Source organism: Cebus imitator, unplaced genomic scaffold, assembly GCF_001604975.1.
Source record: "Cebus imitator isolate Cc_AM_T3 unplaced genomic scaffold, Cebus_imitator-1.0 Scaffold263, whole genome shotgun sequence".
NCBI classification, from domain to species: domain Eukaryota; kingdom Metazoa; phylum Chordata; class Mammalia; order Primates; family Cebidae; genus Cebus; species Cebus imitator.
This window is the reverse complement of record NW_016107578.1, coordinates 939,458-958,873: the sequence shown is the minus strand read 5'-3', so window position 1 is coordinate 958,873 and position 19,416 is coordinate 939,458. Positions and strand designations below refer to the sequence as shown.

Sequence of the window (19,416 nt, the reverse complement as noted above, 5' to 3'; positions counted from 1 at the left end):
TTTTGTATTTTTAGTAGAGACAGGGTTTCACCATGTTGACCAGGATGGTCTCGATCTCTTGACCTTGTGATCCACCCGCCTCGGCCTCCCAAAGTGCTGGGATTACAGGCTTGAAAAAAATTTGTTTTAAAATATTAGCTGGGGCTGGGCGCGGTGAATCACTTATGTCTCCCCAGCCACCACACCATTCCTGTGTTCCTCTCTTTCCCCATTTCGTCACATCTGATCCATCAGCAAGTGTTGACGGCTCTCCTTCTGAGATGCAGCAATCTGCCCACTACTCACCATTCCAGCTGCCACTGTTCTGGTTCAGACAACACTGGGTTTGCTCGGTCCTTTTGCTTCCACTCTCACCCCCAGGAATCCATTACCCAACCCAGTAGCTACAGACATCTTTAAATAATGTGAATCAGATTCAGTCCCTCCTCCCCAATGCAAATTGTCCAGTAGCTTCTCACTGCATTTAGAATAAAAACCAACAGCTTTGGGGAGCCGAGGTGGGTGGATCACTTGAGGTCAGGAGATCAAGACCAGCCCGGCCAACATGGCAAAACCCCATCTCTACTAAAATACAAAAATTAGCCGGGTGCAGTGGCAGCCACCTGTAATCCAAGCTACTTGGGAGGCTGAGGCACGAGAATCACTGGAACCCAGGAGGTAGAGGTTGCAGTGAGCGAGATCACGCCACTGCACTCCAGCCTGGGTGACACAGCAAGATTCCCATCTCAAGGAAAAAAAACAAAGGAGCTTACCCCACTGACCCAACATAATGGGGCTCCCCAACTCATACTCTCTCCCATCTACCTGTTGTGTTCTCTGTTCTTCTTTGAGACAGTCTTGCTCTGTCACCCAGGCAGGAGTACAGTGGTGCAACCATGGCTCACTGCAGCCTCGGCCTCCTGGGCTCCAGCGATCCTCCTATTTCAGCCTCCCAAGTAGCTGGGACTACAGGTGCACACCACCATGCCTGACTAATTGTCTCACATGTCTCCCTGGCACATAGTAGGTGCATAATAAATATTTGTTAACTGAATTGATAAATGAGTGAATGATGGTTTTCTAACTCCCTGGAGCCCTAACTATTGGGTTTTTGGGGTTTTATTGTTTGTTTGTTTTTGAGACAGAGTCTCACTATGGCTCACCCAGACTGGAGTGCAGTGGTGTGATCTCGGCTCACTGCAGCCTCCACCTCCTGGGTTCAAGCATTTCTTGTGCCTCAGCCTTCTGAGTAGCTAGGATTATAGGTGCCTGCCACCACACCTGGCTAATTTTTCTATTTTTGGTAGAGACAGGGTTTTGCCACGTTGGCCAGGCTGGCCTTGAACCCCTGACCTCAAGTGATCTGTCCACCTCAGCCTCCCAAAGCACTGGGCTTCAGTGAGCCACAGCGCCCAGCGATAGTTTCTTATTTATTGGTTTGCTACTGGTCTCCTCCCACAACAATGCCAGTTTCACAAGAGCAAGTGCCCTTGTCTCACATGTCCACCTGGCACGTAGTAGGTGCATAATAATGGCTTTCTGAGTCCCTGGAGTCTGAGCTACTGGGTTTTGTGAGATTCCCTGTATTCCTTACATAAATCTCCTATTTCCCTGGGCCGGTTAGGAGGCTTTCAATTCCAAACAGACTCTCTGATTCCCACCCACCCCCTGGCCGACAGGAGGCAAATGAAAATGAAGAGAAGTGTCAAGGAAGAGCTAACTGCTGAGAGAGGAAACCTGGGAAGGGGAGGAGGGGGGCGACTTGAAAGGATGGACCTTCTCCAGCTGGAGCAGAAAGGAGAGAAACTGATGGAGCTGCAAGGCTGGGGCAACATCACGGTGGATGCAGGCACAGGCAGAGGTGTGAGAAAAGCCTGCAAGATTAGACAGAAAAGGGCTGGGATGTCTGCACTGCACTGATGGAGAATATTCATGATAGTAATCATGATTCGACTCAATAAAAACCACGCTCTCTACCATGCACGGCGCACCGGGCATCTTTCTATGAACTGGCCCCTGTGACAGGGTGGGGGGAGGGTGTGAAATGTGACAGGGGTGGGGGAGGGACCCACCTAAGAAAGGCTGGGGAAGAACTTTCGGTGGCTGAGGCAGGAGGATCACTTGAGCCTAGGAGTTTGAGAGCAGCTTGGACAATATAATAAAACCCTGTCTCTACAAAAAAATTAAAAATTGGCTGTGTATGGTGGTGCATGCCTATAGTCCCAACTATTCAGGAGGCTGAGGTAGGAGGATGGCTTGAGCCCAGGAGGTTGAGGCTACAGTGAGCTATGACTGCTCACTGCACCACTGCACCCCAGCCTGGGTGACAGAGCAAGACCTTGTTTCAAGAGAGGAGAGGGGAGGAAAGGGAAGGGGAGGAGAAGGAGGGAGGGGAGGGGGGAGGGAGGGAGGGAAGAAAGGAAGGAAGGAAGGAAGAGAGGAAAGGAAAGAAGGAAGGAGAGAGAGAAAGAAAGAAAAAGAAAGAGAGGGAGGGAAGGAGGAAAGGAGAGTAGGAAAGAAAGAAAGAGGAAGGAAAGAAAGGGGAAAAAGGAAGGAAGGAAGCTGGGTACAGTGGCCTGTGCCTGTAATTCCAATTGCTTGGGAGGCTGAGGCCTTAGAATTGCTTGAGCCTGGAAGGTGGAGGTTGCTGTGAGCTGAGATCACGTCACTATACTCCAGCCTGGGGGAGAGTGAAACTGTATATGTACTTAAGGTTGGTGTGGTGAGCAAGGCTGTGCTCGGGGCTCTGTGTTCCTGGCTCACTGTCCAGGACGGCTGAGTACCCAGACACGCTCCTGACTCTCAACTTCCCTCTGTGCTCTTTTGAAAAGAGCCTAAGGGCGCTTCCGAGGCCACCTTTGTTGGCTTTGAGATCTCACTTTGCCAGAAGTTCAGAGAATTTCTGGATACTTGGTTATTCGTGTCCCAAAAGAGTAGCGTGTAGGCATTCGAGCGCACAGGGATTCTGCAACCAGCTGTGGACGCCTGTGATGTTTATTCACAGGCACCTGTGAATTCCCCCACTCAGGGCACATGTGGGGTATCTGGACATGCCTGTGACTAGCCATGTACATACGTGCACATCAGTGGAAATCCAGGAAAATGCCGTTGTGCATTAGAGGAGATGTGTGTCTGCACTGTTGCCGATGCAATAAACATTCCTTTTGTTCATAGGTGTTCACGACCACTCTATTTCCATACTTTCTGTGTACAGTTCATGAGCCCACAAGTCAACCTGCATAATGACTTTATATACTGATTTTATATTGAGTACACTGGATATATTTGTGTTTACTTGCCTTTATCCTTTTTTTTGAGATGGAGTCTTGCTCTGTCATCCAGGCTGCAGTGCAAGGGCATGATCTTGGCTTACTGCAACCTCCACCTTTTGGGTTCAAGCGATTCTCCTGCCTCAGCCTCCCGAGTAGCTGGGATTACAGGTGCCCACCAGCATGCCTGGCTAATTTTTGTATTTTAGTAGAGACGGGTTTTCACCATGGTGGCCAGGGTGCTCTTCAACTCCTGACCTCAAGTGATCTGCCCGCCGTGGCCTCCCAAAGTGCTAGGATTACAGGTGTGAGCCCAGAAGTTCAAGACCAGGTGGGAGGATTGCCCAGCCTTTTTTGTTTTTGTTGGTTTGTCTGTGTTTTTTAGAGACAAGTTCTCACTCTGTCACCCAGGCTGGAGTGCTGGTACAATCATAGCTCACAGCAGCCTTGACTTCCCGAGTAGCTGGGATTACAGGCATGCATCACCATGCCTAGCTAATTTTTTATATTTTTTGTTCTAGAAACAGGATCTCCCTATGTTGCCCAGGCTGGTCTTGAACTCCTGAGCTCAAGTGATGCTCCCACCTAGTCCTCCCAAGTAGCTGGGACCACAGGTATGTACCACCATGCCCAGCTAATTTTTGTACTTTTTGTGCAGAGAGCCCCAATTTCCCAAGTAGCTGGGATTACAGGCACCACCATGCCTGGCTAATGTTCACATATTTTGTTGTAGAGACAGGATCTCACTATGTTGCCCAGGCTGGTCTTGAACTCCTGGGCTCAAGCAATCCTCCCACCTCGGCCTCTCAAAGAGCTGAGATTACAGGTATATGCCACTGCACCTGGACATTGCGTCTATCCTTGATAATTCGCGTACATGTGCCACTCTGCAGCCATGCACAGAAGTGCACATACCCATACGCACAAATAGCTCTGCCACATGTGCCAGTGTGTGAGCCCACCACACAGGTGAATGCCCCCCTAGGAACACCCATGGCCCTCTGTGTGCTCTCCTGAACAGCCAGGTACACACATATATGCCCACCAGGAGCTACACACATGTTATTCACTAACATGTTATCTATCCACGCAGAAGCCGCACACTTGGATCCATTCAAGTAACAACAGTGCCCTTCCATGAATAAGTCTCCACACTCATCTGTGTCCAGCTGCCCGTACCCACGAACATTCCTATGCTCCGTTCAGGAGGAACTGGCATCTGTATGCATCTGTCAGCTGCCATCTCCCCAACGAACTCATTAGCATTACAGTGAGACCTGAAATATTCCTGCAGAACTTCTGCTCTCCTAATAAGCCTGATGTCCTGCTGAGGTCACATGGCACTTGCAAGGGCTAATGGAGCCAGCCTTAGCCAGCAGGTTTAGGGAACCCTGGACTCCTGGAATAGCCAGAGAATGCACTCCCAAGAATAAATAAATTTCCTTTTCTCCTCACTGCACCAAATGCCCCAGCCAGCATCTATCTGCAGAAACAAAGTCACATTTCAAGATATGTTTTTGGCCCCAATACTATCCTGGCATCACATTAAAGGCTGTATCTACTTGTTATTCTACTGAAAGTTGTATTACACTGAGGGCTGATTACCAGGCTTGCCATTATACTGAAGCCCACATCACCATGATGGGCACTACACTGAGGGCTGCATTACCAGACTTGTCATTATACTGAAGCCCACATCACTATGATGGGCACTACACTGAGGGCTGCATTACCAGACTTGTCATTATACTGAAGCCCACATCACTATGATGGGCACTACACTGAGGGTTGCATCATCAGACCTGACTGAACCACCCTTATTGTGTGTGTGTATGAGTGTGTGTGTGTGTGTGTGTGTGTGTGTGTGTTTTTGTTTTGTTTTTGAGATGGAGTTTTGCTGTGTCACCCAGGCTGGAGTGCAGTGGCACAATCTTGGCTCACTGCAACATCCATCACCTGGTTCAAGCAATTCTCCTGCCTCAGTCTCCCATGTAGCTGGGATTACAGGTATGTACCACCATGTCTGGCTAATTTTTGTATTTTTAGTAGAAACGGGGTTTCACCATGTTGGCCAGGCTGGTCTCGAACTCCTGACCTCAGGTGATCTACCCACGTTGGCCTCCCAAAGTGCTGGGATTACAGGCATGAGAAACTGTGCCCAGCCCAGGCTGAGTATTATACTGAGAGCTTCATAACTAGAAAACTACACTTAAGAGGCGACACTGTCCCTCAGCACTGGTAGCTGCTCTGTGTGGGGTGTGAAGGGGCAAGCAGAAGTGGGGTTGAGAAGTGACTCTGGGGGGCCTGTTAGAACTAGAGAGATGAGGAAAACTGGGGATTCTGAAGCCACACACTGGGGGAGGGAAGCCAGAGGACAGAAGAGCAACTATTACAAGAGTTGGAATTCTGGACAGGTATGTTGGCTCATGCATGTAATCCCAACACTTTGGGATGCCAAGGCGGGAGGATCACTTGAGGACAGGAATTTGAGACCAGCCTGGGCCACATATGAGCTCTATCTCAATACAAAATTTAAAAATTAGCCAGGTGGCCGGGCATAGCCAGGTGGCCCAGCACTTTGGGAGGCCGAGGCAGGTGGATCACCTGAGATCAGGAGTTCGAGACCAGCCTGGCCAATGTAGTGAAAACCTGTCTCTACTAAAAATACAAAAATTAGTAAGGCACATTGGCATGCGCCCATAGTCCCAGCTATTCGGCAGGCTAAGGCAGGAGAATTACGTGAGCTGGGTNTCTACTAAAAATATCAAAAATTAGCCAGGCATAGTAGCCAGTGCCTTTAATCCCAGATACTCAGGAGGCTGACACTGGAGAATCACTTGAACCCGGGAGGCAGAGGTTGCAATGAGCTGAGATCACGTCATTGCACTGCAGCCTAGGCAACAAGAGCAAAACTCTGTCTAAAAAAAAAAATTAGCATAGTGTGGTGGTGCACACCTGTAGTCCCAGCTATTTGGGAGGCTCAGACAGGAGGATCGCTTGAGCACAGGACGTCAATGCTGTAGTGAGCTATGATCATGCCCTTGTGCTCCAGTCTAGGTAACAGAGTAAGACCCTGTCTTGGGAGAAAAAAAAAAAGTTGGAACTCAACCTTCCTAAGCCCTAGTGCTAAAGGGGCTGGAAAGATTCAGACTGGTTCCTCTTGGAAGCGGTAGATCCTTGTCCTATCTCTGCTGCTCCTCCCAGGAGCCCCTGCCAAAAACCTACCTTGCCATGCCCTTGAGAAGAGATGCTTTACCTGCAAGTACAGGCCTTGGCAGCCTGGCACAAGAGCTATACCCTGAGCAGCCCCAACAGGTGCCACATCCTCAGATGTGCACCACACACCCCATGGCACCTCCACACAGTCAGACCTGCCTTTGCCACACTCAGACATTCCACACACAAGACACGCTCTAATCTACGCCAACACGTCCCTTGGGTCCAGACACAGCCGGTGGCCATTAGATTCCCCTTACGTGAAGGGGCATGCTCACCATGCAGACACACTAAAACATGCTATGACATGCTGTGACACGCAGGGGTGTGCACACACTCCCAAGCACGCTTTTGTGGCGGCCAGGCAGGTCTCCAGCCTCTGCCAGAGTCTCCACGCCCATGGCCACCTTGCCCTTCCAGATGGATTGATGGGGCGGCGGGGAGAAGGCTGCTATAAATTAAACATTGAGACACTGTCTGAGCACCAGGCTCTGCCATCCATTCATTGGATGGTTCCCTCCCAGGAGGCTGCAGGCTCGCAGGGTGGGGGAGAGGGCAGGGGAAGTGGCTCGCTTAATTAATTAGTCCTAATTGAGATATCTTTGCAAATATCCGTTTATTGAAGGACACCATTCCATCCGTTTCCTGGGAATTTGTCGCCTCTATGTGTCTCTGGCCCCTGAGTATCACAGAAATAAATGACAAGACAAGAAAGAGCGCTCCTAAGAGCTGCTGGAATCTTAGCTGTGTTTCTGATCATGACAGTGGCACCAAGGGACAGGCAGGAAGGCTCAGAGATTCGCAGAGATCCAGGCGGAGGGACAGAGATGAGGCAAAGGGAGATGCGGAACTGAAATACAATCCAAACTGCAGAGTCAGAGATACAGGAAGAGAGAGACGCAGGCAGAGAAACTTTGCAACTGGGAGGACCAGAGCAGGGACAGATGGACACGAGGCTGGGCAGACAAACCTCTCCTCTGCCTTTTCCTGCCTGGCTTGGCCTCCCCCATCTCCTGGGCAATCCATTCTCTGCAGTGGCAGCGGTAACAATCAGGCCTGATTCCTTTTGGCCCTAGCTACCCTCCCCTTCCCTCTCCCTCCCCCAATCACTCCTGCAATCATCTCCCTTGTTCAAAATGAGCTTCTGCAGCTGCAGCCCAGACAGCTGTTCCATCTTGGAGCCAGTATTGGGCCTGGTGGCTGGGTCCTAGAGGGATACCCTCCTGAGTGGCAGCAGGGGAGGGGGAATGGTGCTGGGGGGCAGTGGGGGTAAGGGGTCACCTGGAGTGTGGGAGCCCACCTCCATCTCCAGTCAATGCTTAGCCCCATCACCAGCATACCCAGGGGGTCCAGACACCCCCAACACCTCTCTCTGGGTCCTTCAAGAGAGGTGGTCTGAGGCCAGGCATGGCGGCTCACACCTGTAATCTCAGCATTTTGGAAGGCTGAAGTGGGCAGATCACTTGAGGTCAGGTGTTTGAGACCAGCCTGGCCAACATGGTTGAAAGCCCATCTCTACTAAAAATACAAAAATTAGCCGGGCATGGTGGCGTATGCCTGTAGTCCCAGCTACCCAGGAGGCTGAGGTAGGAGATTCACTTGAACCTGGGAGGCAATTGAGGGAAGTTGCATTGAGCCAAGATCTTGCCAGTACACTCCAGCATGGGTGAGAGTGAGATTCCATCCCAAAATGAATGAATGAATGAGTGAAAGAATGAGAGAAGTAGTCTGGGTCATCCTGCCTCTATCACCAAATCCTTCCTAACATCCAACACAGCTCCTGGCCCTAGAGTCTCTCTGGTCCAAGAATTCTAGTCTGTTTCCCATGGTCCCCGTCGGGGTCCTATGGTGAGATGGAAACAGAATCTCAGAGACAGAGACAGACAGATGCAGAGAGACAGACACGAATGAGATAAAGAGACAAATATATGCATGGTGGCTCATGCCTGTAATCCCAGCACTTTGGGAGGCCAAGGCTGGTGGATCACTTCAGGTCAGGAGTTTGAGACCAACCTCGCCAACATGGCGAAATCCCGTCTCTACTAAAAATACAAAAAAATTAGCCGGGCTTGGTGGCAGATGCCTGTAATCCCAGCTACTTGGGAGACTGGGGCAGGAGAATCGCTTGAACCCAGGAGGCAGAGGTTGCAGTGAGCAAAGACTGTATCACTGTACTCCAGCCTGGGCGACAGAGCGAGACTGTGTCAAAAAAATAAAATAAAAATTAAAAAACATCTAAAGTCCCTGCAAGATCCCTCTGCCCGTGACGTGATATGGCTCTCATCACCTCCCTTCCCTCACCTCCTCTCCTCTTCCCCTTGCTCACTATGCTCCAGACATGGGCCTCCTCCCTCTCCTTCAATACGCCAGGAAAGGTCTTGCCTCAGGGCCTTTACAGGACTGTTCCCTCCGCCTGTAACTCTCTGCCTCCCCAAATCCTCCCTTTCCCTCGTCACAGCCTTTCGCCTCTTGCATATATGTTACTTCCTCAGAGAGGCCACTCTGTCTAATTCTTCTCTTATTCTTTTTTTTTTTTTTTGACTTGAAGGTCCTGGGTGCAGGCTGGAGTGCAATGGCACAATCTCAGCTCACCGCAACCTCCGCCTCCCGGGTCCAAGAGATTCTCCTGCCTCAGCCTCCCAAGCAGCTGGGATTACAGGCATGCGCCACCACGCCCAGCTAATTTTGTATTTTCAGTGGAGATGGGTTTCTCCGTGTTAGTCAGGCTGGTCTCGAACTCCTGACCTCAGGTGCCCACCCACCTTGGCGTCCCAAAGTGCTGGGATTGCAGGCGTGAGCCACCACACCTGGCCTATTGTTGTTGCTATTGTTGTTGACAGGCAGAATTTCACCCTGTCACCCAGGCTGAAGTGCAGGTGCAATCCTAGCTCACTGCAGCCTCCAACTCCTGGGTTCAAGCAAACCTCATGCTTCACCCTCCTGAGTGGCTGTGACTACAGGTGGGTACCATGATGCCCAGATAATTCTTTTTATTTATTTATTTATTTCGATGGAGTTTTGCTCTTGTTACCCAAACTGGAGTGCTATGACTCGATCTTGGCTCACTACAACTTCTGCCTCCTGAGTTCCCCTGCCTCACCCTACTGAGTAGCCGGGATTACAGGTGGCCCCCGTCCCCACACCTGGCTAATTTTTGTATTTCTAGTAGAGACTGAGTTTCACCATGTTGGCCAGGCTGGTCTTGAACTCCCAACTTCAGGTGATCCACCTACCTCGGCCTCCCAAAGTGCTGGGATTACAGGTGTGAGCCACTGTACCCAGCTAAAAATTTATTTTCTTTTTGTGTAGAGATGGGGGTCTTGCTATATTGCCCAGGCTGGTTTCAAACTCCTGGCCTTAAGCAATCTTCCCACCTAGACCTCCCAAAGTGCTGGGGTTACACATGTGAGCCACTGTGCTAGGCCTATTTTAATTTTTTTGTAGAGACGGGATCTTGCTATGTTGCCCAGGCTGGTCTCGAACTCTTGGCCTCAAGCAATCTTCCCACTCCTGCCTCCCAAAGCTTGAGAATTACAGGCATGAGCCCCGGTGTCACTCTAAGTGCTTTTTGCTAAGAGCTGCTCAGCCCCTCCCTATTCTTCCCATGAAGCAAAAGGTCCCCCTAAAATAGCACACTCCTCCCCATCACCTCTTCCTTCTCTCCAGGAGGAGGGGATTGTTAAGGGTATGACATGCAAGATTCAGGTATTTCACTTCAAGCCCCGAAATGATGGCCATGGCTGGCAATACAGCTGACAGCTCTTAGTCTGGTCCTGGATTTATGATCCCCAGGTGAGGAGCCATTCCGCCTAAGGCTCCCATCTCACAGGGATGGTTTATGGCTTGGAGTTGGCCAAAGGTTGTAGTGGCAGCTTCCTCCCTGCACCTTCCCAGAGATGGTCTACAGCCACACGAATGCTAAGCTACTTCTGCAATTCAGGAGGAGGAAGCCAGAGAGAAGCAGGACCTCTGAGGCTCTAGGCTCACCCCCACCACACCACTGAGTCCTTTTCAAAGCCAAACACCAGCATCTAACCCCCCACCTCCTGACTTTGGGAATCCACACAGCTTCCTTTCCTGAACCCCTCAGCCTCCCCGACGTTGGTACGCTCACCTTCTGACATCTCCTCCTAACTGAGCACCTACTATGTGCCTGGTCACCTCCCATTTGTTCTCCCCAGTCCTGAGGAAGGTGAAATTGATTTAGACACTTGAAAAACATTTATTCCAGGCTTGGCTAGAAGGGCAAACAAAACAACCCCTCCTTACTAAACACCTACTATGTGCCCGTTATTTGTTTGTTTCCGTTTGAAGGAGGAATCCACAAATCCTTATGAAAGTGTGATTGTAGATTCAGTCATTTGGCAAATACTTATTGTAGGCCTACTATGTGTCATGCCTTAGGGTTCAGTAGTGAGCAAAACACGGACATCTTCAAGGATCTTACAGTCTCATGAAGACTCTAAATTCCCCAACTAATAAGGAAATAGAATCCCAGCTTCTCAGGAGGCTAAGACCGGAGAATGACTTGAGTCCAGGAGTTCCCGATTTCAGTGAGCTATGATTGTACCACTGCACTTCAGCCTGGGTGACAGAGTGAGACTCTCTCTCTAAAAAAAAATCATCATCATCATCATCAACATCATGATCACAGTAAGGAAACTGGGGCTTAGAGAAATTAAAGTCACACAGCGAGTAAATTACAGGGCTAGAATTCAAACCCATAGATATGTTTAACTCAAACATCTTATCACTAACTGAGCATCTGTTATCTTAGGCACTGAGCTGGGGGTTTTCAAACATAAAAATGCTTGACATTTTTATGTATGAAAACCACCAAAAGCATTTTTATGTACGAAAACCCCCAGCTCAGTGCCAGAGAGGCACTTGACAGTCTTGTGGACTAGGCCAGGTGCTGGTGGCTCCTGCCTGCAATCCCAGCATTTTGGGAGGCCGAGGTTGGAGGATCCCTTGAGCCCAGGAGTTCAAGACCAGCCTGGGCAAACATGGTGAGACTCCATCTCTTAAAGAAAATAGTTTTGTGGCATAAATAAAATGGATGGAAGGACAGATGAATGGATGGAGAGGTTAGATGGATGGTGGAAGGATGGATGCATAGAATATAGAAATAAAGATGGTTAGATGATAAATAATTGGTCGATGGAGGGATTGATGAATGCATGGATAGAGAGATGGATGGATAGAAGAATGAATCCATGAAAGGACAGACAGACAAATGATAAATCATGGAAAGATGGAAAGAGAAGTGTGGGAGGATAAAGGGAAGGATGTGTGAAAGGATGGATGTACAGATGGACGGACAGATGGAATAATGGGTGGGTGTATGAGTGAATGGACAGAGAGATGGAGAGCAAGGGAGATGGAAGGATGGGTATGAAAATGGATGGGTAGATGAAATAATGGATGGATAGATGGATGGACTGATAGAATAATAGGTGGGTGGATGAATGAATGAATGGAGATGGATAGCAAGACAGATGGAAGGATGTACGTAAAAACAGATGGATAGATGAAATAATGGATGGATAGATGGATGGACTGATAGAATAATAGGTGGGTGGATGAATGAATGAATGGAGATGGATAGCAAGACAGATGGAAGGATGTACGTAAAAACAGATGGATAGATGAAATAATGGATGGAAGGATGGATGGATGAAGAGATATATGGAAGGGTGAAGGATGGGAATTGGAACAGCAGATCTCTGCTACCCACAACAATTCTGTGAGGTGAGACATCATTCCCATTTTATAGATGAGAAAACAATAGCTCAGACTGACAAAGTCACTGGCCAGAGTCATAGAGTAAGTTGGGGACAAAATCTAGATTTCAACCTAGGTCTATCAGACTCCCAAGACAGACATCCTTATGTCACAGTCCCCTCCCAGCCCTCACCCTGAGTACCTTAACATCCCACTTCCCAGTTCCCTTTTGACAAAGTATAATAAGACTGAGGGATGGGGTGGAATCAGGGATGGGAGAGCCACTGGCTTTCAGCAGGTGAATTCATGGAAGCATTGGATGAAGGTGCTGTTAGCTACGAATGGGCCAGAGTAGAGATCAGGTCTGTTTGGGCACACATATACACACTTATGGAAAACACACAGCACACAGAGCATCCTACCCGCATGCCTACAAGGCAGGCACACACACACATGCACACACTTACAAAGACCTATCTGTCCACACATATGCACACAAAGATACTTGCACACACACGTCTGCACAGGTATGTATACACACACAAAACCATAACTCATAGACATGCTTACACAGTTATACATACATTCTGCAGACACACCATATACACACATTTACACACACCTGCACAGAACACATGCACACAGACACACGCTTTCAACGGCGGTGGAGGGAAATTTAGCTTTGGATTTCAGTGAGATACCATCTCTCTCCCTTCTCAGATGACAACAGCAAGAAGCCTGTGTCATACTCATGTATAATAAGTCATATGCACACATGCAATCTTGCAACAATGCAAACCCATAGTAGGGACAGGCAATTGCAGATACACACACAGATTCATCCACACCCAAGCACAGTCACTCTGGGACACACCCACACTCATTCTGGGATGTATCCTCACACACAAGAAGACACATCCAGACCCCATGCTGGCAATGCACATCAACCTTCTCCACTCCCATTCCCCCATATACACACTGAAACACGTATATATAGACACACCAGGACATACCCAAAAAACAGCACTTGATGTGACAGACACACAGAAACACACCACTTCACACTTCAGCTGCAAGTCTGAGAATCTGGCCTGAAAGCTCTCACCTGTGTCAAGCCTAATACCACCCCCACCAGGGGCTGGACAAAGCCTCAGATGTCCCCACCACCACCACCACACAGCTACCTACGACCCTAGGGAGCAAATTCTTCTTTGCCCCTAGCAAAGAGAGAGAAAGAAGCTTCATGATGACCATTTGCGGCTAAGCAAGGAGGGGTTGGTGAAGTTGGAGCTAAAGAAAGGAGCCCCAGGCATCCCAGCCTGGGCTTGGGGGACGATTTGGGAGGAGCCCCCCAAACAGTTGGAAGAGGAGTGTGGCTGCCAGAGGGTGGTGGAGTGGGAGGGGAGGGACATATCTGGAGGAGGCCCAGAGAAGTTTGCAATGAAGAATGCCCCTCCCCTCTCTCCCCAGGACACCACCATGAACCCGACAGAGTTCTCTCTCCTTCTCCCCCGACCCAGGGAAGCTCTGTGGTGGGGAAGCTGGAAGATAAAGCCACAAAGGGGGATGGGATGGGAAGGTGCAATCCCGGAGCTCCTGGAGGCGGCGTCAGCTCCAGCTCCAGTCTGCGTTCAGTCTACCTCCCAGGGAGGGTGAGTTATGGGGATAAATATTCAGCACATGGCGAGGCAAGAATGGAGGCGGGGATGCAGGGGAGAGAAAAAGAGAGACAAAAAGAGATACAAACTCTCAGACAGTGCCACAGAGCCAGAGCCAGAGCCAGAAATATTAATAGAAAGAGACCCAGAGACGCAAAGCAGGGGAAATGAATAGCGACAGAACTACTCAGAGACGCCGAGACGCAGCCAGGCAGAGACCCTGAAGGTGGAAACACTCGGAGACCCCTGGATCCTACCCTCTTTCAGAGCCAGGGTCCCTTGAGTCTCACCCTTCCACTGCACCCCATTCAGCCAGGACCCGGCTCAATTCCGCAGCCCTTGTTGCCTCCGCCCTGGGGCCAGAGCGAGCCTAGTACGCTGTTGGCGCTCAGACATTGCTCACTAATAATAATAATCAATAATAACAGCAAGAACCATGCTAAATGGCGCGGAGGTGGCTGGGGGTCCCGGAGCTCCTTCTGCCTCCACGTCCGACCCTGGAGCCCCGAGAGGGCGTCCCCTACCCAGGCGCGCCGGGCAGGGTAGTGGGGAGCACGGAGGTTGGGGGGAACAGGTGGGGGCCCCCGGGGGCTGCAGCGGCGGCATTGGCGTTGGCGCGGGCACCACGCCCCCCGGGAGCGCCCCCCTCGCGGCGGCCACTCACGATTTTCTCGGAGGCGCCCGCACGGGACACGGTGCCGTTGAGCCCCACGAGCGAGGGCAGCGTCTGCGACATCCAGTTGGTGACCATGGCCATGGTGCTCAGCACAGCCCCGATCTTGAGCAGCGGCACCGACATCGCGCTCCCGCCTCATGCCCCGCGGCCGCCTGCCGCTTGTCCCTGCTCCGGCCCGCTGCGGGGCGCTCCGGCCCTAGCCACCCAGACGCCCCGGGGGACTTGGGAGAGGGCGCCCGAGCGCGAACAGCGGGGTGAGGGGCGGGTCCGGGCCGGGATGGGGGGGCTCGGGGACGCGGGCTGCGGCTCCCGGCGCCTGGCGGGCTCCTCTTATAAAGCGCCGGCTCGGCCCCCCGCCCCCTCCCGCGCCTCCGTGCCGGGCACTTCCAGCCGCCGTGACGTCACGGCTCCAGCCCGGAGCCCGGCGGGGGGTGGGGGGCGCCCAGACTGCCCTCACCCCCCACCCGGCGGCCTCGCCCGCCCCCCGCCAGGGACCGCTCACGGGGTGGGGGACCTTCCCCTGGGGCATTCCCCAAGCGCCCCATACCCACCGCGGTGGCATCCCCAGCCCCGCCCCCCAGTGGTATTCCCGCCTCCCCTCCCTCTAGGCGGTGTTCCCGGGCCCCCTCCCGCGCACAGCCCCTCTCCAAGACCCAGCCGCGGGACCCGGCGACTAAAGACGCACTCGGCTCACCCCGGCCACCCAAGGCGGTCAGGGGGCCGGAGTCGCAAGTCCCCACCCACCTACTGTTGGGACACCCACCCTGGCTCCCTAAAACCTCGGAGAGCCGGCACTGGGGGGCGTGGGGGGCGACACGCTCGTGCGCTCCCATAAATCGGGTCTCCAAGGGTCTCCTTTAGCTGGGGGAAGGGGCTTCCTTCCTGGCACCGCGATCACTCTAGGGATCCCTCGGTCATTTCGGGCCCCCAGGGTGGTGTGATCCAGGGCCAGCAGACGCAATTGCTTGGGTGCAGGTGCGGTCGTGGGGTCATTTCAGCCGGGGGAGGAGTTCCCACGACTAGCAAGGGCAGCGGAGACCCAGCACGCAGCTTTAAGGAGGCGAGTCCCGGGCGGGTGTAGACTCGCAACTTGAACTTGGGGTAGGGGCGGGGCACTCACACTTCGGACCTTCCTCGGGACCCCGGGGACCCGCTCCGGGCCCGTCCGCTCGGGGGAGCGGGAAGTGCAGTGCCCTCGCCGCCCACCCGTCCGCCCACGCACCAGCCTGCTGCGGCTGCTGCGGGCAGCGGACAGGAGCGCCTGGCGGGTTTTAATTTCCTCTGTTTTGCCTGCACTCACGCCCCCTCCTGGCGTCCCCGCATCACCTCGCGCCGCCGCCGCCGCCGCCGTCGCCCTCGGCCCGCGGCCGCCGCCGTCTGGAGGCGGCGATGACTCAGGCCTTTCCTGGCGGTGGCCTCGGGCTGAGGGCTAGGGCTCGGGAGAAGCGCCAAACATGAGGGGGGAGTGGGGTAGGGGGTCCGGAACCGCCTTTTTTTCTGAGCTGGACAACACCGAGATGCAGGTGTAACCTACAGCGATGCCTGTTCGTCTCTGCCTCAGTTTCCCCATCTGCCAAGTGGGTAATGGAAACCTAACACCTGTAAAGGATTTGGTTATCCTGAGAATCAGGTAATTTACTGAGCATCTACTACGTCCCAGGCACTGTGAACAGACAAAAATGCCCGTCTGTGTGAAATTGAATATTCTTTTTCTTCCTTTCTTTTTTTTTTTTTATTCACCTGGGTGCAGGTGGGCTAAGGCAGAAAAGGGCGTTAGCCCTTTTTTCTTTTTTTTTTAAGGTAGAGATGGGCATCTCACTATGTTGCCCAGGCTGGTCTTGAACTCCCGGCCTCAATCGATCCTCCCACCTCGTCCTCCCAAAGTGTTGGGATTCCAGGAGTGAGCCTCCAGGCCAGATGTAAAGATGAATATTCTAGGGGGTGACACAGTCAAGAAATAGAGGGAGAAGGTTAAGTACTTAGGATATTAGGAGGAAGGGGAAGTAAACTTTAAACAGGGTGATTGGAGAAAGGGGCATTTAAGCAGAGACCTGAAGAAAGTGAGGAAGGGAACCATCTGGATTATCTGGGGAAAGAGAGTTCCAGGCAACAGGAACAGCAAGTGCAAAGGCCCTGAAGCAGGAGTGTTCAAGGACCAGGAAGGAGGCCAGGGAGGTTGGAGTGAGCCAGGGGGAGAATAAAGGATGATGATGTTTGTAAAATACTTTAGGAGTGTCTGGGACATGGTAGGTTTTTCAAATAGTAGCTGCCATTGTTATTATTTGAGGCCGGGCAGAGTAGCTCACGCCTGTAGTCCCAGCACTTTGGGAAGCCGAGGCAGGTGGATCACTTGAGGCCAGGAGTTTGAGACCAGCCTGGCCAACATGATGAAATCCCCATCTCTACTAAAAATACAATAATTAGCCGGGTATGATGGCACACGTCTGTAATCCCAGATACTTGGGAGGTTGAGGCGGGAGAATCGCTTGAACCCGGGAGGTGGAGGTTGCAGTGAGCCAAGAGCAAGCCACTGCACTCCAGGCTGGGCAACAGACAGAGCAAGACCCTTTCTCTAAAAAAAAAAAAAAAAAGGTGAGTTCCAAAGCTTTCACTGATGAGTGCTGAACACTTTGCAGATGCATTGTTTTTTTTTTTTTTTTTGAGACAGAGTTTTGCTCTTGTTACCCAGGCTGGAGTGCAATGGCGCGATCTCGGCTCACCGCAACCTCCGCCTCCTGGGTTCAGGCAATTCTCCTGCCTCAACCTCCTGAGTAGCTGGGATTACAGGCACGCGCCACCATGCCCAGCTAATTTTTTGTAGTTTTTAGTAGAGACGGGGTTTCACCGTGTTGACCAGGATGGTCTCGATCTCTTGACCTCGTGATCCACCCGCCTCGGCCTCCCAAAGTGCTGGGATTACAGGCTTGAGCCACCGCGCCCGGCCTGCAGATGCATTGTTAACCGCTGCTGCAACATCCATGAACAGTACAGTGACACCCCTATTTCCAGGTGAGGAAACTGAGCTCAGAGAGGGGAGGTGCCCAGTTCAGGGGAACCCAGCGGGGAAGCGGGGGCCCAGGTTTTGAAACCAGGTCTGTCTGATTTCAGACCCCAAGACCAACTGGGCTCCCGGCCTCCTGGCTTACACAATTTGGACCCCAGAGATACTTTCTCACCCTCTGGCCATGGGTGCTGTGGGAAAAGCCTTAGTTCAGTACATCCAAGCTTATCCAAGGAGTGTGAGTTTGCACTTGCTTGCATTTAATTCCTCGCCTGCCACCTCCCCTATGTTTCCAAAACTCCTCACCAAAGGTGCCAATTTGCCAGGTGCACACCCTCATGCCAGTCCTCATTAGGTCATTCTCACAGTAAGTCGGTCTTAGCACACCATCACCTTCTTGAAACTCCTTTTTCCCTTGACTTTCAGAGACAACGCATCACTTCCCAGTTCTGCATCCACCTCTCTGGCTGTGCCGTGGCTGTCTGCTACTGTTCCCTAAAAGTCTGTAACTCTCAGGGCTTTGTCCTAGGTTCCCTGCCCCTCTCATTTGCCTGGACCACCATACCCACTCTCAATGTTTTGGCTCCATCTGGGACACTCCTACCTCAGGACCTTTGAACTTCCTGTTCCCTCTACCCAAAACACTATTACCAAGGATGCCCACACAGCTTGTTCCTCTACTTGTTTTTTTTCTTTTTTGAGACAGAATCTCGATCTGTCACCAGGCTGGGGTACAGTGCCACGATCTCGGCTCACTACAACCTCCGCCTCCTGGGCTCAAGTGATCCTCCCACCTCACCTTCCTGAGTAGCTGGGACTATAGGTGCACACAACCATGCCCAGCTAATTTTTGTATTCTTAATAGAGATGGGGCTTCACCATGTTGGTCAGGCTGGTCTTGAATTCCTCACCCTTGGGTGATCCACCCACCTCAGCCTCCCAAAGTGCTGAGATTACAGGCATGAGCCACCATGCCTGCCTAATTAATGTATTTTTAAGGGGTAGGGTCTTGCTCTGTCACCCAGGCTGGAGTGCAGTGGTTCAATCATAGCTCAATGCAGCCTTTAACTCCTAGGCTGAAGTGATCCTCCCACTTAGCTGGGATTACAGTTGCAAACCACCACTCCCAGCCCTTTATTTAATTTATATCTCTGCTCTGTCATGGTGTGGGTCAGAGCCATGCCCTGTCCTTCCCCCAGAAAACTACATTTCCCAGATTTCACTGCATACTGGCTGCCTATTCGGTTTATCCAATGAGAGGCAACGGAGGGAGATCGGAGGTTGGAAAGGAACGGAGAAGCCAGGATGTTTCTCCCCTCTGTTACTGCTTGGGGTGGAGGTGTCTCATACCTGTAATCCCAGCACTTTGGGAAGTCAAGGCAGGTGGATTGCTTGACTTCAGGAGTTTGAGACTAGCCTGGGCAACAGGGCAAAACCCCATCTCTACAAAAAAAATTATCCAGGCATGGTGGTGCATGCCTGTGGTTCTAGCTACTTGGGAGGCTGAGGTGGGAGGATGGCTTGAGTTTGGGAGGTTGAGGGTGCAGCGAGCAGAGATCGTGCCACTGCACTCCAGCCTGGATGAGAGTGAGACCCTGTCTCAAAACAAACAAAAAAAGAAAAAGAAAAGAAAAAGAAAGACGGCTGGGCGCGGTGGCTCACGCCTGTAATCCTAACACTTTGGGAGGCTGAGGTGGGTGGATCACCTGAGGTCAGGAGTTCAAGACCAGCCTGGCCATCACGGTGAAACCCCATCTTAAAAAAATAAAAATAGGAAGTATTTTAAAAAATAATAAAAATAAAAAATTTTAGATAAATGATAGTAATGATAAAAGTTATAAAAACTTCAGGGGATATAGCAAAAGTAACGCTAAGAGGAGAGCTCACAGTGTT

General features: G+C 51.6%; 1 protein-coding gene across 2 annotated transcripts in view; it reads right to left on the bottom strand.

Annotated features, from left to right (window-relative positions):
• Positions 1-19,416, bottom strand: part of OLFM2 (olfactomedin 2) — an 83,681-nt gene that overhangs the window by 50,345 nt on the left and 13,920 nt on the right. The window contains exon 1 of one of the 2 annotated variants that reach the window (XM_017500010.2): positions 14,511-14,825. The exons of the other annotated variant lie outside the window; for it this stretch is intronic. Within the exon in view, the coding sequence (XP_017355499.1) occupies positions 14,511-14,645 (135 nt within the window). The 5' untranslated portion in view covers positions 14,646-14,825. Of the gene's footprint in view, positions 1-14,510; positions 14,826-19,416 lie in introns of those variants that run through there. 2 annotated transcript variants of the gene reach the window in all.